Source organism: Meriones unguiculatus, chromosome 14 (assembly GCF_030254825.1).
Source record: "Meriones unguiculatus strain TT.TT164.6M chromosome 14, Bangor_MerUng_6.1, whole genome shotgun sequence".
Classification (NCBI taxonomy): Eukaryota; Metazoa; Chordata; class Mammalia; order Rodentia; family Muridae; genus Meriones; species Meriones unguiculatus.
Window position 1 is genome coordinate 85,532,921 of NC_083361.1, and position 25,967 is coordinate 85,558,887.

The 25,967-nt window shown below is 39.8% G+C and overlaps 1 protein-coding gene and 1 long non-coding RNA gene across 2 annotated transcripts in view; one reads left to right on the forward strand and one right to left on the reverse strand.

The window, feature by feature from the left end:
• The first annotated feature begins 7,208 nt into the window (after positions 1-7,208).
• Positions 7,209-25,967, forward strand: part of Pgm2l1 (phosphoglucomutase 2 like 1) — a 53,171-nt gene continuing 34,412 nt past the window's right edge. Inside the window, exon 1 of the mRNA XM_021660696.2 lies at positions 7,209-7,602. Within this exon, the coding sequence (XP_021516371.2) occupies positions 7,492-7,602 (111 nt within the window). The 5' untranslated portion in view covers positions 7,209-7,491. The remainder of the gene's footprint in view (positions 7,603-25,967) is intronic.
• LOC132647268 (uncharacterized) overlaps positions 24,647-25,967 on the reverse strand; it is a 48,240-nt gene continuing 46,919 nt past the window's right edge. The window contains exon 5 of the long non-coding RNA XR_009585641.1: positions 24,647-25,345. This is a non-coding gene — a long non-coding RNA (uncharacterized LOC132647268). The remainder of the gene's footprint in view (positions 25,346-25,967) is intronic.

Here is a 25,967-nt window from a genome sequence, read left to right on the forward strand (position 1 = left end):
TTTAGGAAGATGAATTAAATCAGTACTGAAGGCATCTGTTCTTATATCTGAATTTTTTTTATCTCCTTCCAGGCCCCTACCTCTCCTTCCCCTCTCCTTTTCCCCCCAGAAAAGGGGAGCCACCCCCCATCGACCCTCCCTAGCCCACCAAGTTACATCAGAACTGAGCATATCCCATCCCCTGAGGCCAGGAAAGGCAGTGCTGCCAGGGGGAAGTGATCCAAAAGCAGGCAATAGAGTCCATGCTGAAACAGCCCCACTCCTCCACTCCCCAGGTGTCCCATGTAAAGACCAAGCCGCCCATTGGCCACATGTGTGCATAGGACCTAGGTCCAGATCATGCATGTTCCATAGTTGATACCTCCATCTCTGTAAGCCCCCTTCTTTCCCTCTCTTTATCCATGCTGAGAACTAAACCTAGGGCCTCACATGTACTAGAGAAATGCTCTAGAAGCCAACATTGGCTAAATAATTCCCTTAATGCTGATTTGCTAATTTTAATGACATAATTGAGCATCTTTGTTGTTTGTTTGTTTGTTTGTTTGTTTGTTTTACACAGGGTCTCTCTATGTAGTTTTGGCTGGTCTAGAACTTGCTATGTAGACCAGATTGGCCTCGAACTCATAGAGTTCTACCTGCCTTTGCCGCCTGAATTTTGGGATTAAAGGCATGTGACACCATACCCAGCCTATAATTGATTAGTTTTACATTTCCCTCCTCAATGCACTCTTTATGCTAAGAAACTTTACCTATTCCCAAATTGTAACAATATTCTTTGTTTTCTTCTCGAAGACTTCAGCCTCTAGATCTATCTATATAAATCTATCTAAAATTAATTTTTATATATGACGTGAGGTAAAGGACTGAGGTAGACTCCCAAACCCCGATAGATATACAGTGGCAGTTTGTGGTAAAGATATTCCCCATTTTTCATTGGCTTGCTCTGGTGATTTTGTTGAGAATCAAAGACCATGAGTTTGTTTCATTGATATATTAATCTATCCTAATGCTGGCACTACATACTCTTTTGATCAGTGTAGCTTACAGATATCTTGATGCTCCCGGCCCTTACAAAGACAGGGTTTCTCTGTGTAGCCTTGGCTGTCCTGGACTCTCTTAGTAGACCTGGCTGGCATCAAATTCACAGAGATCTGCCTGCCTCTGCCTCCCAGAGTACTGGGCTTAAGAGTTAACATTTTAAAAGCCAGCAAAGTTCATCTTCTGCCTAAAAACTACTTAGTCAGGTAGCCAAGACTAATCAATTCTACTTGGTTTAAAATATTATTACTCTTGTGACAGTACTAAAAAGATTCAGTGGAAGGCCATATATCCGGGAATATGTAAGCAGCACAAACTGGACTTGATGGATATGTGTGTGTGTGTATCTGTGTGTATACATATACAAAGCTAGGTGGGTAGGGAAGGAGGTAGATAGAGCTGGGAGTAGGTGGGGGAGGGGTAAATATGATCAAAATAAATATTATCAAAATAAATTCTTTAAAATTCTCAAAGAACTAATAAAACAAGATTAAAACCATAAAATTTAATTCCCAAGAAAATAGTTCAGTTCTTTGAAATCAAGTTTACGAAATGTTTATAGTATAGTGCCCTGTAATTGAGCCCTCGATAATTTAGGTAAGTGGAATAATGCAGGAAAACAAAAACAGTCTTATGCACAAAAGTATCCACTGTTTTCACTTATTATAAGAGAAAAATGGAGATGAGTGAAGAATACTACAAAATGAGAATCATAAAAAACACAAATCAACTTGACATAATATTTACAGCCATTAGATAATTATAAAAATATAGTAACCCTTCCCAATGAGATTATTTGTGCTAAGCATGTTGCTAATAATAAATGGAAACATAATTTTTAACCTTCTTTAAAGTTATAAAGGAGAAATGACACGCCAGTATGAAAAGACCACACCAAAAGTGAAGGGAAACTGTTAGACCAGAGAAGAAACTGAATAAAATGTGGCTTTTGGCCTGAAAGCATTTGCCAGTTCTGAAAACGGTGACTTTAATTTTAAAACTCTAGTGAGCAGGCAAGAGACTGTTAGTGAACTGACAATCTGAAGCCTGGAGCACCAGGGTGGCTGCTGGCAATTTGCACACCAGAACTCTCTCCGCAGAGGGCTTGTTTTCCAGCCCTGCCTAAGGGACAGACGTCTACCAAGAAGACAGATGTAGCACTGACTGCATTGTGTTAAGATGTGCGATTGGACTCTCGGAAACATAAATTATGTTTTGCATTGTAAGCCTAAGAGCACACACTCAGTCTTTTATTAACCTGCCAGGTTTTTATGTGTTTTCAGAAAACGGTTTGAAATTTCATCTACAAATAAAATGATCTAAATAAAGACTTTGCTGTCTACATTATGGGGGGGGGAACTCTAGCAAGCAAATAAGACAGGCAAGAAAACACATGGTTTTCTTTAAAAAGCTGATAGTCTAACAGGAAAAGACTCTTCAAAAATGTTGGGACCCCACCCTAACATGCCAACATTGAGGAGAACCTAGAGGAGAAATAAGGTGCGTGGAATAACAGTTTTTAGAAACTCACGAAAATGCTAGAGTATTCTAAGCCTCAACATGGCTGAACTCCCAGGAACATGGCAAATCCTCCTGAGGGCTGAGAACATTCACTGAAAGTCTAAATTTATTCCTGCAACTGATTTTTAAAATAGAATGTCCAACATACACATATATAAAAAACAAAACTTAACACACATACAAACTAAATTCTATGATTAAAGATCTAGGGAAAACTATAGATAAGGAAAATCTAGAGCACAGGTATTTTAGATGACAAGCAACAATACTAACTATAGATATATATTTTTAAAGTCTGAAAATCTCTGCAAAGACTAGGAAGGCAGGCAAACTATAATTCCAAATTTGTAAGAGTCTAAAGTAACTTTAGAAACAAAGATATCTTAACTAAAATCAAAAACCTAAAGGTAGAGTTTCTGGATTGGTGACTATGTGAGGGCATCATGAAGGTGGCATGTCCTAAGGAGTCACAGAGGCATGATGTCACATTTTCCATCCGAGTAAGGATTAATATCAACTCTTTGCAAATTCTTTCAAAAATCAAGAGGACACATCTTTTCAATCATTTTATGAGAACAGTATTGCTTTGAACACTGGCAAATACATCACAAGAATATATATATTTGTTTTTTGGGGTTTTGGAGACAGGGTTTCTCTCTGTGGCCTTGGCTGTGCTGGACTCTCTTTGTAGACCAGGCTGGCCTCGAACTCACAGTGATCCACCTGCCTCTGCCTCTCTGAGTGCTGGGATTACGGGATGTTCTAAAATTCTTATGCATGTATATGTTTTTGTAAATGAATTTTAAAAATAATTTAATTATATATTTTAAGTGAGTATATTCTACGGTATGTGAATCCTATCTAACTATAGATACTGAGAGTGGAAGGAGGCACTCACACACGGGCACCAGCTTTACACTTCCACAAACATGAGAGCAAGTGCCTCCTTATGATTCGCACTCTGGGCTCCTCACTTCGATTCACTGCAGCCTGCTGTGTCTGCAGCCATTCTCCCTTACACACGGACCCCCTTTTATTTGTTGTTAAATCTCCTTGCATCAGAGGAGGCCTGAAAGGTTTACATAATTCTTCCTTTACACACACCCTTTATTGAAGGTACTTAACCCAGCCTGATGCCCTGAGTTCCAGTCAGTCCAAGCACCCACACGGTGGAAGGAGAGGACTGACCCCCACACTTGTATGCTGAACTTGCACATATGCTGTGGCACCACACACACATCATGCATGTACCCACAATAACAAGCACATATTTTACGCTTTAAAAGGATTCAATGTCTTGATGCCTTGTCCCTGAGCTGCATTTAGTAGTCCCTCCTCCAGGACTGACAGGGTTTTAGTAGGGATGGTGGTGATAGCTAATACTGGTTGTCAACTTGACTGCATCTGGCGTCAAATAAAGCATAAGCCAGGGAGCACTTCTGTGAGAAATTTTCTTGATTAGATTATCTGAAGAAGGGAGACCCAGCCTAAATATGGCCAGCCCAGATAAAAAAAAAAAAAAAATGAAAGAAAGAAACTTTTTCCCCCTGTTTGCTCTCATCTATCCTGTAGGTGGTACATTCCTTCACCAATAGCAGAACCAATTTTTTGGGGGCTTCCAAAGGCCAGCCACTGGGACATGTCCTTGAAGAGCATATTGAGAGCCTTAATCCTTTTCCTAACTCTCATTCCCTGGCCACCATGAGGTAAGCAGCTTTGCTCTACTTTGTACTCCTTGCAACATACTGTGTTTCCATGTGTCTAAAAACAACAGAGCCAAATGATCATAGACTGAAGTCTATGAAGTTGTAGGCCTGAATTAACCTTTCTTTTTGTTAAGTTGATTTATATTAGGTATTTTGTCACAGTAGTGGAAAGCTGACTGAAACAATGACACAACCATACTTACATATATAATTGACATGCATACAACATAATAAAATGCATACATATTGATTCTATTTTACAGTTTTGTACAATGTCACATTCGTGTTAAAGGAGGACTGTCTATATAACAGTGGCCCCATACTATTTTCCTCACAGAGTGATATTATAGCCAGCCTGTGATGTTCACCCAATGATAAAATTGCCTCACAAGTAATTTCTCAGAATTTTTGCATTTCTATTCTGAGAACCAAGAACTACTTTCATGATCACAGGGTTGAAAACTTACCGAATGAAAATGCAGTAAAAACACAGAATGCTTTGGATAAATCCCAACAGGAAGAAAAAGCTTCTGAGTTTTTCTCGATTCCCCCTTCTGGATATACTTAAACAATGTTCTTAGATTTGATGAGTTGAGGGTCTCCTTGGTTACCTTTCAATGTCTAAGCAATAAAGCCCTAGTCTTACCTGCTGGGTAAGACTCAGGTAACCAGTTAATATCTGTTAGGATTTTGCTGATAAAAGTAAGGAGAGGCTGGTTGAAAAGGGTATTAATTTATTAAGTAATGAAAATTTGCATTTCTTAATATGCTCCCAGAGAATGCCAAAACATTGGTCCTAATGTGTGTTTTGACTATGGCCATCTAGGTCACAATCAATAGATATTTTTATGGAAGTATCGAGGCCTTATCCAAATTCAGACTCTCTGGGAATCATGTTCACTAGTATAAAATATATTTTAAACAATCTCCTGGTGGAACTTGAGCATCACTGATCAGTGGGTTTGAAATGCCCTCTACTTTTTTTTCTCAACTTGTTTATTTTCTGTTCTTGAAATCCCAGTGCAGATCCCTCCTGCTTGATGCTTTTATTGATCCCTTCAGACAAATTCATTCCCTCTGCTTGCAGCAAGCTTTTTATCATGTACTAAACATTCTTGCACATATCCTGTCTCTCCAGATTTGACTTCTGGGCACTTTGGTTGTGAGCCTAGCTTTAACAGCTGCACATCGCTCTTAAAAAAAAAAAAAAAAGAAGCAGCTTTTATTTCTTGAGGCAAGTAATTGTTTACATTCTTGTAGCATCAGCTCCTAGCATCAGTCTTGTCTTGTTGATTATGAGGCTAGCCTGCAACAGCTGAGCCATCTTTTGAGCCCAACTAGCGTAATTCTTAACACACAGTGTTAAGAAACATAATGAATGTTTGTTGTAGATAATAATTCTGATTATAATGGATGATTAATTTCTTTCCTGGATACATGGTTGCTCTTCAGTCTCATGAGGTTAAAATAAACCCCTAAGCCCTTAAAAAAAAAAACACTCAAATTTTAAGGCAAAAACTGCAACTCACAACAATGGCATATTACTTTTCAGAAATTGGCAGTACATGTTTTTTATGCCATCAGTTTGGATTTTATTATGGCAAATGACACTTTAAAGAATGAACGGAATATGTCTTTTATCTGCGAGATTCAAAATACTCTAAAAGCATCTCTTAAATCACTGTACTGTCATGCTATAAATACAAAAGCAAAAAGCTGATGAGAGAGAGAGTTGTAACATACTTGGTCCAATCACCGACATCCTAAGAGCCAGGTGGTGCATAATTTTAATCTCAGACAGAGGCAAGTGATCTCTGTAAGTGCAATTTCAGCCTGGTATGTATCAAGTTCAAGGGTAGCCAGAGCTACAGAGGGAAAGCCTGTCTCAAAATAAAAACAAAGAAAGCGAGTGGTCCACGGGTAACACCTCGGTATTTCTTGGGCCTCAAGTTATGTGACCTGAAAGGTGCACATGTTATAGAAGAAAGCTGGGAAGAAATTATTTCCATATGGGGGAGTCCATTTCTTTTTTCCTCTGTATTCCTACTTTTTATTGGTTTATGTATTTTATGATGTTTGTACATTTTAAAAGTAGGGTTAAATGCTGACCCATCCTCTGACAACATTCTTATCTATTTCTCAGACATTATGTTCTCCCTACCTCTGTGCTGCTGTTGTCGCCCAGCAAAAACAACTGCCGGCTGAGGTGATTTGACAGGTTGGAATCCCCATTCATTTCTCAGGAACACTGCTGCTTAGAAAATTCGGTTCGCCTCTCAGTTCCCTCGGTGTGAAGTGGGAATGGAATGTAAGTACCGCCTACCTCGCAGGATGGATGAAAGGACAGAAAACGACTCGTAAAACTGTCAAGCACCAAATAGATACAAGTTGTTCCTTACTACATTTCCTATTTACCTTAGTGCAGGAGACTATCCCTGCGTAGCATAACTAAGAAGCAAAGGGAAGGCGTCAGGAAACCTCCTTGGGGTAGTGCTTTTCCCCTCTGAGGAAAGGGGAAGGCAACGGGTGTACAGAGCGCTGGCAAAGGGGGGGAAACTACAACTCCCGTGAGGCTCCACGCGCGCCACCTTAGGCTCCCAGGCAGCCGGCGCCCGGAGGCGAAGAGGGCGGGGTCTGCGCGCGCCAGCGACTCTCCCAGTGAGTGGAGAGGCGGGCTGCTTGAGGCGAGGAGGGACACCCGGTGGAGACGCACGTGCGAGTGTGGGGCGGGTGACCAGGGAAGACAGCGGGGGAACAGCGTTAGAAAAATAAAGCCGGCTGCGCGCCGCTGCCCCGGCGGCCGGCGAGCGCCGCTGCGGAGGCGCCGGGCGCGCGCCCCCGGGCTCGCGCCGCATGCCTCGGGCACTCGGAACGGCCAGGGCGGGCGGGGGCGGGGCGGGAGGCGCGGGGGCGGGGCCTGAGGCGGCGCGGGCGAAGGCGGCGACCCAGACATCTGGGACTGTTGTTGTTCTCTCGCCTCACGCCCGCCTCAGTCCCTGCGAGCGGAGATCCGGAGCGGCGCTGCCGGGAGGCGGGCGGCCGTCTCCGCCCTCCCTCTCGGGTCTGCTGAAGCTGTGGCAGGGGCTGGCGCTCACCGACCGCCTCGCGGCTCGCCTCCGATGCCCGTCGGCAGGGCGGGGTCGTCTGGACCCTGGTGAGCGCACCCAGAGCCCCCCGCCTCGGTGTCTTCGCCCGCCCCTCGGGCCCGCAGACCCGCGCGTCTGCCATGGCTGAGAACGCAGAAGATGACCTGAACTCTAATCTGCCCCACGGCCCCTACCTCACCGGGGACCCGCAGCTAGACACGGCCGTCGGGCAGTGGCTGCGTTGGGACAAGGTGGGTACCTAGTCACCCCGGCATCCGTCTCTCCCTGCTCCCCCTCTCGCAGTCCGCCTTCCCTGTACCCACCCAGAGCTCTGCAGGCTGCAGGGGAGATGGCTCCCACAGCAGGGCCGGTGGAATTGGACGATGCCTCTCACCTATGCGGGGGCTGCCTCCCTCAGGCGGGCGGGGCAGGGCAGGGGCATCTGCAGTAGCTTTCCTTTGCCGTAGGTCAAGCTGCAGCCCCTCTCTCTCCGCTGTTACTCCCTCCCGTACAGTGTGTATCATCTCCCATTCTCAAAAATACTTCATCCTCATCATCTTCATCACTGTAAGCTAGACTCCGCATATTCTGCATCCGTTTCCTTTCTCCTTTCTTCCTTCACTTCCTTCTCTGCATAACCTCAAAGTGGCTTCTGGAACGTTTCTTGGACGTTACTAACCACTATCTGCTTTGGTGTTGGTCTGGTGTGTTTCCACCCTCTGTCGCTAGGTAATCGCTGGGCTGGTTAGGTATTCGCTGATCTATTTCACTCTATTTTCTGGTATCACCTTTTGCTATTGAAAATGACAAGAGTCACCTCTTATTTCTTACCTCTGCTGGCAGTTATTTTATGGGAGTATCCTGCCCAAAGAATCGTGATCATATGCATCTTGAATATTCTAATTATCCTTCCAGCGTCTTCACTTCTCAAACCATAACGTTCCAACAGATCACCTGGGAATCTTAAAAGGCAGATTCTGATTGGGTATTTAAGAATTTCTTATGAAATTCAGAATTGCTGCTGCCTTGCCATGCCATTTTTTCTGTTTTCTCTCTCCTTGTGCAGGCAGACAGGGTGGATTGGTAAAAGCTAGAATTAACATATATCCTTTTCACTCATAGAAGAGGCCCTTGGAGGATCTGGCAGAGGACAAGATGATAATTGTTTTGTGAAGCACATATGATCCACAAGCTAAAACAGAGAAGGCAGCACATTTAAAACTGTTTAGTACTGAATTAAGAGGTTGGTATGGCAGTATGTGAGATTAATGTTTTACAAAAGAACTACCGAAATCGTTTTCTAAAGCATTTTAATTTCATTTTTTCCCAGTCTTTGTGCATTTAAGAAGGGGGAAAACTCCCAAATACTGAGTGTTCTAGGCTGGCCAGGAAATACTGGTGGGCAGAAAGATAGAGTTCTTGCCCTTAGAAAGCCTTCAGTTAGTAGATAAGGAAGCCCAACAAATAAGCAATTACAGTAAAGTATTTGGTCTTACTGGCTCATATATATTGTAAATGTTCTAATCATTCTTCTAGAGTCTGAACCAGTGTTTCTCAAACATGAACGTGCTAACAGATCATCTGGGAATCTTAAAAAGGCAGTTTCTGACCAGACAGCTAGGGTGGGGCCTGACCTGCTAGCAGCTTTAGTGAGCTTCCAGCTGATTGACACAAGTGTTACTGATCTGTGGACCACACTAAAAATAATGAGACTCTTTCAGTATCAGCTTTGACTATGTTTTTCCTAATAAATGTCCTGGTTGAATGAATTAATATGTATTAATTGTCTGTGTTATGTCCAGACAATTAATATGTATTATGTCTGTGTTATGAGATATACTGAAATATATAAGAACTGTTAATGCATATAAAAATAATGCTGCAACAGTTACAGTAGCAATAAAGGAAGTTGCAGGCATTCAGTTCTTATGGGAGTTCAAAAGTGAGAGTGATGTGTGGAGTGGGATGGTCAAAGAAGACTTTATGAGAACATGGAAATGCACATAAAAAGAACAGGGAAAACCTCCAGGAGAGAAAGAGATGAAATATATGTAGACCTCCATGAACATAAAAGAGGATAAAACAAAGGCTCCCAAATAAAATACAGGGAACAATAATAGTTCCTTAACAGAAGAAAAAAATAATTTTATTATTTATATATTATTGCTCTCTTAATGGGAGATAATGCTTTTATTTGAGAAACAAAGGTTTATCTACTGTAGATTGATACTTACTAAGTTAGGCTAAGTCCTAGGTCACTAGAATTTAGAGTACAGTTTAAAATTTAAGTATTTCATTACTATACATTGACAGTTCATATATCCCTCCCCAACAGGGTTTTTCTGTGTATTCTTGGCTGTCCTGGAACTCACTATGTAGACTAGGTTGGTCTCCAACTCAGAGATCCACCTGCCTCTGCCTCCTGATTGCTGAGATTAAAAGTGTGCACCACCACTGCCTGGCCAGCATACATGTAGTCTTTTAATGAAGAGAGTCTGAGCTGAACACCTGATTAATACCAATTAAAGAACCCTGATAATGCTGCTGATTCTTGAAGATTGATGAGGCATGTGATAAGTTATAAACTGGTCTCAGGGTACTTTGCTGTATGCCATAGTCGGCAACAATTACTAATTTTACCTTTGGTGGCTTGGTGTACATTGAAAAGTCTTCATGAAAAAAATGTTATTTGGGTTGAACTTTCTCAGTTCATTAACATTAAGATTTGCTAAGATGGAGAAGGAAGACTGAGAGTCAGAAAGATGGAAAATTGAATGTGTCGTTAACACATTTGTGTCTGCTGAAGCTTAGGGTACATAGAGAGAAATCTTCTAAAAGGTATGTGAAGACCATATTGTAGAAGAGCTTTTGTATATCTTTAGTGGCCTTCAGCAGTGCTAAAAAGAAAATAGTGCAAGAAGATAGTCCCAGCATAGCGACTCTTGCCTATAATCTCAGCAGTTGGGAGGCTGACACATTAGGAGCAGTTAAGAGTTTGAGGATAGCCTGGGCTACATACTGAGTTCCAAGCCAGCCTGAACAGTGTGAGAGTTGTTTTTTGTTTTTATTTTTCATCTATTTGTGTTTTTTAATCATATACCCTGGGGCTAGGGCACTCTTGTGTAGCTCCACTAGGGCAGCTTTCTGTAGGCAGATTTACCAGACTTTGATCTGACCTCCTATTTGCATCCAGGCTTTTGTTTGATATGTTAGTTTCCCTAGTCAACTCAAGGTCATAGAAACCAATGACTGATTTAAGAATACTGTTTTATTAACTTACAGTTTATGATATAGGTGCAATAGCCAAATAGATTTGTTTCTTTTTTAAATTTTTTAATCACAATTTATTCATTATATATCTTGATTGAAACCCCCTCTCTAGCTACCCTCAGTCCCACCCTCCCTCCTTCTTCCCCTCCATCCCTTCCCCCTAGTCCACCGTTCTCCACTATTGCCATCTGCCCATAGCTTGTTAAGTCTCATCAGGACTGCCTGGATCCTCTTCATCTGTGGCCTGGGAAGGCCTCATTACTAGGGGTGAGTGATCAAAGAGCAGTCAACCAAGTTCATGATAAGGGCATTCCCTGCTCCCCTCACTCAGAGATCCACATGGAGACTGAACAGCCAATCGGCCACATGTGAGCAGGGGGTCTAGGTCCTCTCCATGTAGGGTCCTCCGTTGGTGCATCGGTCTCTGCAGGGCTCCCTGGGCTCAGATCCTTTAGCTTTGTTGGTCCTCTTCGTGTCCCTCTATTCCCACCCCTCTCTTCTTCCATAAGACTCCCTGTGCTCTGCCTAGTTTCATGAGTCTCAGCATCTGCTTCAATCCCCTTTTGGGTGGATCCTTTCAGAGGATCCTCTCTAGTAGACTCTCTTTCTGTTTCCTCTCTTCCACTGCTTCTGGTGTCTATCCTGTTTGCCATTTTGAATGAGATTTAAACATCCTCGTTAGGGTCAGTGTTTATCTTCTTTAGGTCTGTAGATGGCTATACTATATTATTCAGCTAATATCCACATATAAGTGAGTGTATACCATGCCTATCTTTCTGTTTCTGGTTTACCTCACTTAGGATGATTTCTTCTAGTCCCATCCTTTTGCCTATAAATTTCATAATTTCCTTGTTTTTAATAGCTTATCCATACCTCCATTTTAATCCTTATCCATTCCTCCATTGAGGAACATCTAGGTTGTTTCCAGATTCTGGTTTTTACAAATAGAGCTCCTATGAACATAGTTGAGCAAATGTCTCTATTGAATGGTGGGCCATTTTTTGGGTATATGCCCAGAAGTGGTTTAGCTGGTTCTTGAGGTAGTGCTATTCCCAATTATCTGAGAAAGCGCCAGATTGACTTCCAAAGTGGTTGTAGATTTGTTTCTAATTCAGTCATTTGGTAGGTACACTGTAGGGAAAGCCAAATAATCCAGAGTTTTGATGATCATGAAGCTAAATTACATGGGGTCAAACATAACATTTAACAGCATCAGCTTGTAACAGGCAAATTAATCCATCTCTTGTGTGTGGCTTTGCTACTACTATAACCCCAAAGTCCAGGGATTGAGGAGTTCCTTCAGTCGGCTTTGCACAGAGACTGCCACCACCAGTATGCTCTCCTCTGCTCTAGGGTAAGGCTTATACCTCCTTCCTGTTTCTTTCATTCAGGGGTTTCGTGAGTTGTCAAGTTACAGACAAGCAGTCCTGACGTAAAAGCCAGGTTGTTCAATGTCACAACTGTCAATTGATTTTGTTCCAATGTGAATTTTAACTCCCTAGAAGCAATTGTATATCTAAGCTATTAAGCACTGGTAAAGCATGGGTGGGTAGACAGGGAGGGGCCCTAGGACACAGGGCAGAGCTACTCTTTCCAACTGTAATAGAACAGTGAAGGTCCTATATGTTAGCAACAATGTGTAGGCAGGAATTTGCCATGGCAATTTAAGAAATAGTAAGTAAAACATTCTGGTCTTACAATGTAGATCTGTATTAAGAAAGAGTAGAACATGAAGTTGAAGATGGATTGGGTTTATAAAGAGCCTGGAAAAGGAAAGAAAAGGTATCAATCTAAACCAGTGAGTTCAGACATTTAACAAAAGGCTGTGAATTAATTCCCTACGCCTCCTTTATTAGTCAGTCTTACAGTGCTAGAGTAATACCTGAGTCTGGGTAATGGATGAAGAAAGGAGGTTTACTTAACTCAGTTTGTATAAGATCTGCTAGCCACTTTTGTTTGGCCTCTAGTTAGAGCCTCATGCCTGATGGAGTCATGGCAGAAGCATATGTAAAAGGGATTAATTACACAGTGAGGCAGGAAGCCAAAGAGCAGGGAAGGGTGAGCCTTGCTTTTTAAATTTTCTTCTTCTCCTATTACCTCCTCTCCTCTCTTTTGTAAATTACAGCTTATTCTTGTTAGAACTCATCCACAAAATCGCTAGGGAAGTGCCTCTGGTGGTAACCCCACTACCTCCCACTAGGACCAAAATCTTGAAAGATGCTACTACCTCAGTACCTCACACTGAGGACCAACTTGTTGATTGGGAAGCTTTGGGGGTACAGGCCATATTTAAACTACAGCACTTTCTAAAATTTGATAGTTATATTATTAGTTCCTTAGTTATTATTTTGAAAAATAATTTAATCTGTAAATAAAATCCTCAGAACAGTAACTTGCAGATATAGAAGTCCCAACTCACCATTCTAGTTAAGATGTTGGCAAAAAACATACTGTGTTTATAAAACAGAGGAAGCTTATGCCAAAGTACCAGAAAAAAAAATCTGTGGATATTAGAAACTAAGTATCAGTCTATATGAAGAAGACAATTTGTCTGAATAAGATAAAGCATTAGGTACATACATAAAAACAGATACAATAGGGAGCATAAATCCCCCAAAATTATAAATTAGAAACAGAATTATTTCATCATCAGACAAGAAGAGATAGCATGAAAAAGTAACAGGAAACAATAATAAGCTCTTGGAAATGAAAGAAAGTTATCCTCCCTCTAATGTCTGTGTCATAAGTAGATATGGTAAAGATGGCATGTCATTTCTATCAACATCAGAAAAGCAGTCACCTATGAAGAACAGAAGGAAGGGAAATAGTCAAGAGTGGGTGGGTCAACAAAAACAGAAAGGAAAGAAACAGGACTGAGGGTGTAGCTCAGTATAGTACTTGCCTAGCAGGCATGCCACCCTAAGCTAGAAAAAAAAATGAAATAAGTAAATTATTGACCAAAAATGAAGCAAATTAAAACATGACCTGATTTTGACTAATTAGTTGATAAAGCTTAAGAAACTATTTGAACTCATCTTTTCAGATGGCACAGAGATGTCCTTAGAGTAAACAGTATTTAGAGCACCTTCACCTGGTAGTTACATTATTTTCTCTTTTGATGATCAACCAGAAGATAGAACACAGCATTTAATTTCTTAATTGTGGTGGAAAATGCATACAAGTTACCATCTTGGTCATTTCTAAGGGAATATATAGTTGATTAGTGATCACAAAAATATTCGCATTGTTGTAGAACAGACCTTCAGAATTTTTCAACTTGCTAGGCTGAAATTCTATCCCCATTAAATAACTTTTTCTTCCTTCCTCTTTCCCCTGAAAACCACCATTCTTTCTGTTTCTGTAATTTGACTTCTTTAGGTAGCTTATGTGAGTGGAATCATACAGTATTTGCCTTTGTGACTAGCTTATATCAGTTAATGTCCTAATTATCATCCATGTTGTAGATAACGTTTTATTTTGACTGTACAGCAAAGTGTAAAGGTGTTGTGTGACCAAACTTCCTGGGGAGATGAAACACACAAGTCTGCTCACCCCAGATAGGAATCCCAAGACAGACAGAAAATACAGGTGCCACCAAAGTCCAGCCTGGTGAACCAGTGAGTTTTATTGTGGTTACTTACAGGAGCAGAAATGAGTGGAAAGACATGCATCATCCATGTCTACTCCAGCGTGGGTAACAGCTCACAGAGCTGAGAACCGGGAACACTGCAGGACCTGCAGGCAGCTCTCCCTGGTCTAAGCGTTTCCAGGCAGCTGGGCCTGGAGCGCCTTCAAGGCACAGGTGGTCTCAGAGTCATCTTTACCTCATTGCTTACTCTAGCAATGAGGGGCTTAGAGAATCTGCTCAGTGTGAGGGACTGTTTTGTAATTTTGTACTCACCTGCTTAAGGCTCTCCCCCAGAGGGTGCAGTGTTTCAATCATAGGGAAACTTACACAACAAGAGGTTAAACAATGCTTTGGGGTTTGTGCCTATATACTTTGTTTCATGATGCTTTCTGCCTTCCTAATGATTATTGAAATTGTTAATTAGTACTGAGGCTGCTGCCCTCTGGTGTTGGAAGTTAACAGAAAGTGATTTATTCTGGTGCAAAAGATTCAGAATAGCTATTGTCACCAATCTTGCATAGGATCTTTTCAACTACATTGTTGAATAAACATTGTATTAGTTATTTTTTCATTGTTGTGGCAAGGTATGTGACAAAAGGAACTCAAGGAAAGAAGGGCTTCTTCTGACGGTTTTCTGAGGAGGAAACTGGCACATTATGATGTAGCCAGGAAACAGAGGTAAATGCTAGTGCCTAACTTGACTCTTCTTTGCATTTAGTCTTGGACTCCAGCCCATGGAACCTTGCGTACAGTAAAGGGTCTTTCCACCTTAGTTAAATCTCTCAGGAAATGCCCTTACCAACACAAGCTAAAGGTGTGTTACCTAGGTGATCCCAAACCCCATCAAGCTGACAAGATTAGACACCACAGTTCTGAATCTTACCAAAGTATGAAATGGCAATATTTTAATGCCCCATAGAGTACAAAGACCCTAATATTGTAAATGAAAAATTATTTTCTCAGATACAAAAGCGTTTTAGTTTTCAGCTAACCAGAGCTTATCTTGTTAGAAAAATCTTGTTGATATAAGTGTTTGTTGTTTTTTTTTTTCTGCTGCAGAATTTTCCTGTGTCATTTTTCTCTTTGAAATGTTTCTTTTTTTGTTTTTCGAGAATGTTTTTGTTTTTGAGAAAGGGTTTTTCTGTGTAGCCTTGGCTGTCCTGGACTCGATTTGTAGACCAGGCTGGCCTTGAAATCACAGCAATCTGCCTGCCTCTGCCTCCCCAAGTGCTGGGGTTACAGGCATGTACTACCAACCATGCCCAAGGAAATGTTTCATTTTTATGTAGCCAAAAAAAAAAAAATTTTTTTTTAAACTTTGAATGCCCATTGTGCTAGTCAGTTTTACAGCACTATAACAAATTATAAAAATGTTCATTTTATAAAGAAAAAAAATTATTTGGGCTCACAGTTTTAGAAATCTAGTTTACAGTTAGTTGGCCTGCTTCTCTGGGCCTGTGGCAAGCCATCAGATGGAGCAAAACTGCTCGCCTCAGGAATAATAAGCAAAATAAGGAGGGGTCAGCATCCCTCTCCAATTCAGTGACCCAAAGACCTTTCACTAGGCTCCACCTCTTAACATTTGTACAACCTCTCAAAAGTACCATATTGGAGGACATTCAAGTTCTGTACTTTCAAGTCTGGAGACACACAGACCTTTGGAGGACATTCAAGTTCTATACTTTTAACAGCCATCAATAGGATAGTGACTTAATTTAACACTCTGAAGTGAAAAGAATGGCACAAATTTACACCTATTAAAAAAGGACCTCTGCATAAAGATATAAATACATTGGTATATATATCTGATTTATTTTTTTTTAACTTTGTTCTACCAAAGACTTAATGTGAGATCTATGGTAGTTGTGTATTTTGTGATGAATACGGTATTATATGGTAGTGTAACTTTATATACTTGTTCAAATTGATTAAATTGAACCCTTAAAAGGACAGAATTCACTGTTAATTATGTAAATGTAGAGTAATCTCAGTAAGCTCAACTTTTAAAAAAAAGTATACAGAAAAGTTCTAAAACCAGTGTTGAGGAAACATGGACAAATCCAGAGAGATAGTGTTTTACCTTATTCTGTATGAATTAGTGGTAGAAAATGCTTGGTGGTGTTCTCACTTTGTCTTTATAAAACATTTGAAAAATATAACAATGTTAAGGAGTCAATACTTAGAAAATCCCTGTACTATCAGTGGATTTATAGCATGTTCCCCCCCTCCATGGCATGCAAATTACAAAAGCAGATTGAGAGCTGGGAGTATAGCTCAGTGTAGAGCCCGTTAGTTTTAGCATGCACATTCAGTCCCCAGAATCAAAAGCCAACAGTGAGCCATGTTTATCTGTTGTTGTACACTATTATCACTCTTATTTAAACATTTTTGTTTACAGTTTATAAAAGTTCTTTGATATTTGCAGAAATAAGATTAGATCACGTATTATGTATAAATATGAATCAAATTTTTATACAAATTACAGTTGTAACTTTACAATTCTTGTGTGAGCTAACTACTTAGCATGATAAAACCGTAAGGGCTTTTCTATGTCTGCTCCAGCTCTGAATAATGACACAGAGGCTTATATATATTTATAATAGCTTTAGGCCATAGCTTATTCTTTTTCTCAACCAGCTCTTTTAACCTGGGTTTAATCTATGTTCTGCCATGTGGTTCTTTACCACCACTCATTTTCAGACATCTAACTTCCTGTCTCATAGGCAAATCTTTTTGCCCCTCTGTCTTTCCCAGAGTTCCTGTCTTTCTGGAAGTCCTGCCTATTCTCTCCGGCCTTTGCTATAGGCCATTCATCTCTTTATTCAACCAATCGAGGGTGAGGGAGAACAATGTTTATAAAATATTGAAACAGGTGATGCTTAAAAATACCGAAGTCTGGTCTGTACTCAGCTCTGCTGGTCTAGAAATCAGCATTTGAACAGCCTCTACACAGTGCACAAAAACATCACTCCAACACATGATAAGGCTATTATTTACCGTATTTTATTATTGACTTGTGTTTTGTGAAATTATAACTTATGAAAATCTTGTATGCAATTTAAAGTTCAGATAATTGCACCCATATTTTCAAAAATGACATATTAACCTTTTACATTAGAAATTTAATATTTTCTTCTGATTTGTTTTCTGGCATTGAAATACTTTAAAATGGTTTTGTTTGTTTTTTGGTTTTTAAGATAGGGTTTCTCTGTGCAACCTTGGCTGTCCTGGACTTGCTTTAGAGACAGGGCTGGCCTCAAAGTCACTGTGATCTGCTCACTTCTGCCTCCCCCAGGGCTGGAATTCACCCGGCTTTAAATTGATTTTTATAAAAGGAACTGGATTACATTTAAGTTAAAACAGCAACAACAAAAATTTAAAGAAATGCAGAGAAAATCCTACTTTTCCTAGGTATGTACTAAAGAAGAGCAGAGAATAGAATCAGAGGAATTTAAAATGTAATTTGCATAAATATCTGATTTTTTTTAAACAAGATCTGATTGTTCAACAAGATGGAAACTGTTTAGCATTTTCTATCTTACTTTAAAAAACAGAGAAATAAATTTGTTTAATCTCACGGTTTCTTAATTTTACTGAAAAGTTCTGTGAGCTCTTAACATAAAAGTTTGATAGTCACTTTTCTAAGTCTCTAGACTACTGCCACAACTCAATCTTCTTCTTCATAATTACATACCACAGCTAGATTATTCAGTCAAGAATCAATACTAAATCAAGTGTAATTCCAGCTAGGTCAAGGTTAGAGAAAGGAGATTGGATCCTAAAAAGCCTAAAGGGCACAGCAATTCAAGCCTGTTTTGGATTCAAGTACTGGCTCTACTCTGAGCCTCAGTTTTCATATAGGTTAAAAAGAGAATTTTAAAAATGAGAGTAACTACCTCCAGCAACCCTTGGGTGAACTAAAACTTGGAAAATCAACACTGAGTTCTTTTTTGTATTGTCTGCTTCTCTTCTGAGATGGCTCCTCGTCTCCTTATGTCATTGAGTGATAATATAAGCTGCATTAAAGTCCTTGTATGCTAACGCTAACATTTGAATATCTTGGTGCTGTTATCTTTGCTTTTAGTTATTAACTATAGACTATATTGTTGTTAGTCAGCTGGAGGTTCTTTTGCTTCAAATGGAAATCATGAATAGGCAAAGTATAATTCCCTTAATGTCAGCATCTCTGAGATGAGTGTTGCTACTCTTGGATATTTGCTCTCAGGATTATAGCTCTAGACTCTTAAGAGTTATTAGCTGAGAACCCAGCAGTTGGTGCCATAACCTTGAACTTAGTGCATTGGCATTCTCAATGCCCTAGTGCTTAGTTCCTTGGCATCCAGAGCTAGTAAATGTACAGCTTTTCTAGTGTTTGGGTCTTGCAGTTCTTCTCCAAGCTTGGCTCATCACTGTCTTTAACCTTCTGTCTTCACTCTTTACCATCTCTTGCTTTCTTAGCACTTCTGTAGTCATAGTCTTAACTCTCTGTTCTCTCTGCATCTGTTCAGGCACCTTCTAGTGTTGTTCTTAGGTATGTCTGGGACTGAGAGCTGAGGAGTTGTCTGCTCAGCCTGTGATGCAGATCACAAGCAGGCAGTGCTAGTCAGTGAGGCTTTATTAGGGTCAGAGCTTACAGCGGGTGAGTGTACAAAAGAGATGTTTTGGGTTGCTCAGAGGAGAGGAGAGGAGTGTTGCTTATACAGCCACATACACATGTACATGCATTACCTGCCATGGGGTGCTTTCAGACCAAATTTAGGACATCTGGGAGGAGGTGGGGCAACTATGGGTAAGCTTTTGTAGAATGACTGTAGAAACTTATCTGATGCCATCATGGCTGAAAGGAAGTCTCCTAAAGAAAAAGACTCAGTTACGGTAGTTGCCATGCAATATCAGTGGTTGCTGCTATTAGAGTGAAGTCTAGTTGAGGCTTCTGGTTGGGAGTCTCCCCCAGATGTCGGTGGCAGGACAGGAGTCTCCCTGAGCAGCCTTGAAGTTTGTAGAACAACTCAACCTGGTCATAGTGCTCCATGTCTGCAATCCCCGCACTTGGGAGATGAGAGCATGAGGATCAGGAACTGAAGGTCATCCTCAGCTATGTAGGAAGTTTGAGGCCGAGCTAATCAGATACGTAGCTGGACTTGGCCTTACATGCTACATGATTTTTTTTAATATTTTATTAAATATTTTAAATTAAGTATTTTATTTATACAGTATTCTGCCTGCATGTATGCCTACAAGGCAGAAGAGGGCACCAGATCATTACAGATGGTTATAGGTGGTAGCTGGGAGTTGAACTCAGGACCTTTGGATATACAGCCAATGCTCTTAACCTCTGAGCCATCTCTCCAGCCCCTGCTACATGATTTTTTTAAAATGCTATTTAAAATTCTTTTTGCTGAAATACAGAAATGTGATTAGCTTTTATTGATCATATATTTAGAAGCCCAACGCTAATTCCAAAATTTCTGGATTTGTATGTATGATAAATCATTTCATCTTAAAAATATGTTTTTTTTAAATTATAGTTTTGTGGGTTTTTTCTTGCTTATATCTTAAATGGGGCTTTTTTCTTTTTGCCTTCTCTTTTCTATTTTTAATTATAGACATCCATTGTAGACCAAGAAGTTCTCTTCTATTCTTTGTAGTCTAAGATATATACGTATGTAATATATGTACATATACAAAAACATACAAGTTTATATTTCATTGACTTCAGATTTATTGTGATCTGGTATTACATTATAAGAAATAAATCAGTTTTTGTCCCTGTCTCTTAGCAGCGTTCCTAAAACCTTAGGAATTTCCTGAGTTATTGAAGTGTCCTTTGTTATCCATAACAGCCTCCTTTGATCATATCTCAGTTTATGATTAGGTGGAGCCCCTGGACAGCTTTAGAGTAGACTGGTCACCAGAATGACCAGTGAACCTTTCTGCCTGTCACTAACCACTGACTCTGGTGAAGGAAGGTAAGGGAACTAGAAATTGAGCTCTGTGACAACTCTTGAATACTGGGAGGACTACCAACTAGAGAACAGGTGCCTCATCCTCCTCCCCAACGTCTTTGCCTCATCTCTTTCTTCCATTCGGTTGTTCCTGAGTTGTTTTCTCATGATAAGCTGGTAAAGTAGCCTCTTGAGTTTTGTGAAGCATTCTAGAAAAGTTTTGAACATGAGGAGCTGGGCAATGAGAACTTTCTTCTATGGTTCTGTAATCCTTTGTTTAGAAGTATGAATAGCCCAGAACTTGCATGGGCATTACAAAGTGGGGACAGTACTATGGACTAAACGCTTTAACCTTTGAGACCTGATCTGATGCTGAAGCGATAGTGGCAGAATTAAAGTCATGAAAATTCAGTTTATGGCTAGAGAAGTGGAAAATCGGCTGTGATTGAAAAAGACACTGTAAATTGGCATTGTAAGGCAAAAGCCCTGGCTCTGGCGGTTCCAATAGGCTAGACCACTGTGTTCTAGTTCACCAATTAAAGAGAGAACTGATGTGGAAAACAGGTGTAATCAACTCATGTTGTCTTTTCTATTGCTGTGGTAAACACCACGGCCCAAGTAACTTATAAAGGAAGTGTTTAATTTGGGATTACAGGTTAGACTCAATGATCTTAATAGTAGTAACTGGTACAGGCAGGCATGGCGCTGGAGCAGTAGATGAGAGCTTACTGCACCTTGAGACATAAGTAGAGTAAGAGACACTAGGAATGGTGCAGGTTTTGAAACCTCAAAACCTGTCCCCTACTACTACAAGGCCACATCTTCCAATCCTTTGTACCAGCTGGGACCAGATATTCAAATAGATGAGGGTATAATGGTTGGGAGGGGCATTCTCATTCACACCACCACACAAGAGGAACAGATAAAATCAAGGTACTAATAGCTTTAGGTTTGAGTATGGGAAGAATTACGCATAAGGAAAAATATGGATAATTAAAGCAGTCTGGTCAGGGTGTGGTTCTGCTGGTTACTGCCCAGTTCTTCATGGCAAAAGCAGCTTCTAAGTGCCTGTTACAATACCACGTATTTAGCATCTGAAGAAAAATAAAACACAAAATTTTTACATAATGAATGATTTTATTTTGTCCTTAAGGTCATTAGCTCATACTGTAATTTTTACACATATTTACATGAGTTGGAACAAGCAGATAGCTAAACTTCATAATGCTGTCATAAAACCCATTATTTAATTAAGAATCTCAGTAAACACATGATTCCTTCCAGATTTTTATACCTTGTGTTTAATATTTAAGTGAATGTTCAAACTGTACATTTTTTAAATGAATTAAAGATCTAAGATATCCAATGAGTATCCTACCTGAGTATAGAAATTTTAAAACTGGTCACACTGACCCCTACAGTTTCATTTCTGTAATCTACACTTTCATGATAGAACTTAGTGAGTACTTTGCTTTTTTTGCAGTGAGGTCTTAGTGCTTCTACAAAAGGAAGTTCTATTTCAGTATGATCTAGGTTAGTAGTACTCATTTGGATATCGGAGGGCTTTCATTGCTATATGACAGACGGCTATGTTCATCTTCCAGATTCAACCTGTACCTGTACCCCCACCAGCATTTTTTAAAAATTTAAAAAGGAAACAGTTATTGTAGTGTAGTCCCTAGAACACTATCCAGTACTGTAAATGTTTTTATTTCCTCAGATGAGGGAATGAGATGAGAGCTATTCCTAAACCTTTCCAGCTCTTTCTGAACTTTCACTGGCTGGTTCAACTCAGCTATTCTGGCCCAAATGCCTCTCCAAGCTGACTGGCTTCTCTCGGCTTCTAACTGAATTGCTCTGCCTGGCTTCAAACTAATTCTGGTAATATGTTTTAATCTTCTGGTTCCTTTTCATTCTCTGGTTTGTTCTGTCTTTACCATTGCCTAGGTTGTTCTCTCTGTAACCTGTCCCTGTAAAAAACAAACAAAACAAAACTCCTCTCTCTCCCTGTACTGCACAAGTAAGCTCTCTTTCCTGTCATCTTCTCGTGAGAGTTGGGCATATCCTATCTATGACTCATTTTGTCAGATCTTTCTCTGATTTGGCAGTTTGTCTGCCCCTCAGTTAGATGTCACTCTTAAATGTAGCTGCTTCCTTCTATAAACTAAGGTTATTTTCATTGTTAGGAATTAGAAGTATGTACTAAGAGTGTGTCTGTAATCCAAAGTGTGTCTGCAGTATAGCTGGATCACATAGGCCTAGAAGGTCTTTGGATGTGATTATTTGCATGATGCTGGATTAAAATTCCTCCACATAATACTAAATGCTTTTCAAATGTCGGCAGTACAGACCTGTCCAGAAAACACATGACTAGACACAGATGACCTGGAGGTGCCTCTGGACTTCATTCCAAAGAACCTCTTTAGAAGGCTAATGCAAAGTGTGATCTTGCTGTTTTTTTGCTTTTGAGACACGGTCTCACTGTATAGCTCTGGTTGACCTCAAACTTAAAGAGATCTGGCTGCCTCTGCTTTTGGAGTGCTAGGGTTGAAAGCGCAAGTCACTATGCCTAGCAATAAACTGTGATCTTAATCTTTATCCTTTACATAGATTGAAGGTTTAGGAGAGGAAGGTAATAGATAGTATTTGGTCCCAGTGAATAGCCAAATCTTTGATATATGTAAATATGTCACTAATTTAATGTAAATAATTTGAATTATAATCTGATATTCTTAAAATATATTTCTGTTTTCCCATTTAGTGTTTGTCAGCATGTCTATCTTATTTTTTTTTTTTTTGCTTGTTAGCATAGTACACTTGATTTTTTTTTTTCTGTTTAACCACATTTCTGTACTTAGAGCATTTTTCATTCTACATAGTTTTTTAGAGATAGGATTTTTCCACATAGCTCAGGGTGCCCTTGGATTTGCTGTATAACCCAGGCTGCTCTTGAACTAGGCATCATCTTGCCTCAGCCTCTCAGTGCTGAGATTATAAATGTGTGCTACCACGCCTAGCTTTCCATTCTGTAAAACTATTACTTAAAATAGGTCATATATGTATAGATATACTTACTGTCTGTCACTGTTGGCTTCCTATAACCAGCTATTTTTTTTTAAAGCAGAAACATTAGGCAGTAATTGATATATTTTCATATATACTTAACCTGTACCCTATTGGTGTTTTTCCCTTTGCTTTTTCCCATTTAAAATACTTTCCATTGGTGTATTTGTAGAAGGGCTCCAATCACTTGAGAGCTGTATAGGATTTTAGTGAATTGGTGGACCAGATTAATTATGGAGTCTTAACTGATGTTATGTTTTTCTTTCTTTTCTCCTTATTTTGTTATTATCATCCCTGTGGTGTTGCTAATGCACCGTCTTCAGACGCATCTAAGTGTCTCTATGGTATCAGTTCTCAGAAATTGGATTATTGAGTTAGATTTCATGCATTTAAAGTTTTGACATAAAATTTTGCCAAATCACCCTTCATAATAGTCCTTGCTTTCTTGGATCCTTTTTTTTTTTTTTTTTTCTTTCAAGACAGGTTTCCTTGTGTAGCCTTGGCTGTCTGGACTCACTTTGTTACCAGGCTGGCCTGGGACTCACAGAGATCTGCCTGCATCTGCCTCCCTGAGTGCTGGGATTGCAGGCATGCACTCACAGAGCTGCTTTCTCAGGTTCTTTTTCCTTAGAAGTCTTTATTTCCTTATTAAATCAATCTGGCGTGTGTCTACTCGTATTGCTACTTTGTTAGCAATATGAATTGCCGGTTTTGAAACAATGCAGAAGCAGCCAAGTGTGGTAGCCTAAGCCGGTAATCCTAGCACTGGGGAGATGGAATCTTTCTTTCCCAAATGCTTTTCCCCACACTTCAGTGTGAAATATTTTCTATGCTAGCATAAAAAACAAAAACTATATTTTTGATTGAATTTTCATTTTTTTCTTAAAAATGAGGCTGAGTGTATTTTCATATACTTAAATCTTTACTTGCTCTTCTACAAACTGTCTTCATAGATTTTATTAACTTTTCTACTGAGTTTTTCTTTTTTTTTTATGAAGAAATAAGCTTCAGGAAGCATGGCCAGAAGCAAGAGGATCATTTGAACTAAGAAGGCTTTGGTATAGCCTGAGGAGCACAGTGAAACTCTGCCTCAAACAAGAAAAGAAAGAAGCCCGTTTTGATTATTCCACATTTTCCTCTAAAATTATCTCTTAAATTCATTCATATAGCTTTTTTCATGGAAAACATTATTCTGACATTACCAATAATGTAGTATTTTACTTGGAAAATCACCATTTTTCATTGAATATGTTAAAAATATTTATGATTTAAAACCAAAAAACAAAGCTATTTTGATGCTAGGCCTGGTGGAACCTGTGCTCTCAGGTACATAGGAGGCTAAGACAGGAGAAGCTCAAGTTCAAGGCTAGCTGGGGCAATTTAGTGGGATTCTTCTTAAAATAAAAGGTTTTAAGGAGGGGAAGGTAGAGCTTAATAGTAGGAAATTTGGTTTAATCCCTAGTATTGGCACACACATTTCCCCCCCCCAAAAAAAACCCTACCAGCAACAACCCTAATTCAGTGATACTGAACACATCATTTAATATACAGCTTTTATTTAGGCTTACCCAATTACCTCTTATTTTTAAAATTTTTATTAGTTTTTTAGGTTTTATACAGTGTATTTTGATCATAGTCACTCCTCCATGCCTAACTCTTCCCAGATCCACCCACTTCACTACTCTTCCAACTTTTTGACTTTGTGTCCTTTATTTTTTATTTTTTGAAACACATCAAGACCAATTTGTATTGCCCAAATATTCTTGGATATATGGTCTTCCACTGGAGAGTGGTCCACTTACCAGAGCTACACTTTTAAAGAAGACTCTCTGCCTCCCAGCAGCTAACAACTGCCAGGAGCTCCAAAGCCAGGAGATGCCCACCTCCCATCTCCATGCTGGGATTTGGTCTGGCTTGGACTTTCATACTTTCTATTTATTTTTTTTTTCTTTTCATGTTGTTGCAACTGCTGTGAGTTCATTTGTGCAGCTTCACTGCTGCATCCAGAGGCAACATTTTTCTTGTAGTCATCCACTGCCTTGAATTCTCACACTTGCTCTGCCCTCTCTTCTTCAGCAATCCTTAAGCCTTGGGAGAAGGAGGTAAGGTTTTATTTAGGGCTATCTTCTGCAGTTTCTTCCTCTCTGTACTTTGGCTAGTTGTAGGTCTCTGTTAATCACTCTCTACTACTAATAGAAATTTCTTAGGTGGGAGTTGGCAGTTGCATGGATTAGGTATAATGGTAAGCCATCAGAAGTTGACTTACTACTATGTTCATGTAGCGGAATAATAGTATAGTAGGTTCTCCCTTAGGCCTACCCATGAGCTATTAGCCAAATATTGGTGCGAGGTGTAGTTTTCATTCTGTGGACTGGGACTTACATCCAGTCAGAAAGGGGTTGATTGCTCTTGTGGCGCTCTTGCCACTATTGCTGCAGTGGCATGTCTTGCCATGCCAGTCATCATTATTATAGGCCTCACAGTATTCACAGGTGGGTGTGACTGATGATCACTTTTCTCCTCCCGTAGTGTTCATAGCACTTTCTATTGCTTTGAAAATTAGCTGGTAGGGATGAAGCTTCCGTGTCAATACCAGCTTTATTTCTCCATGTTTTATAACTCAAATATGTTTTCAGCAATAAAGTCTATAAATAAAATCAAGGATGAGGGCTTAAACAAGCAGTGACTGTGGCCTATATGTTTGGGGATA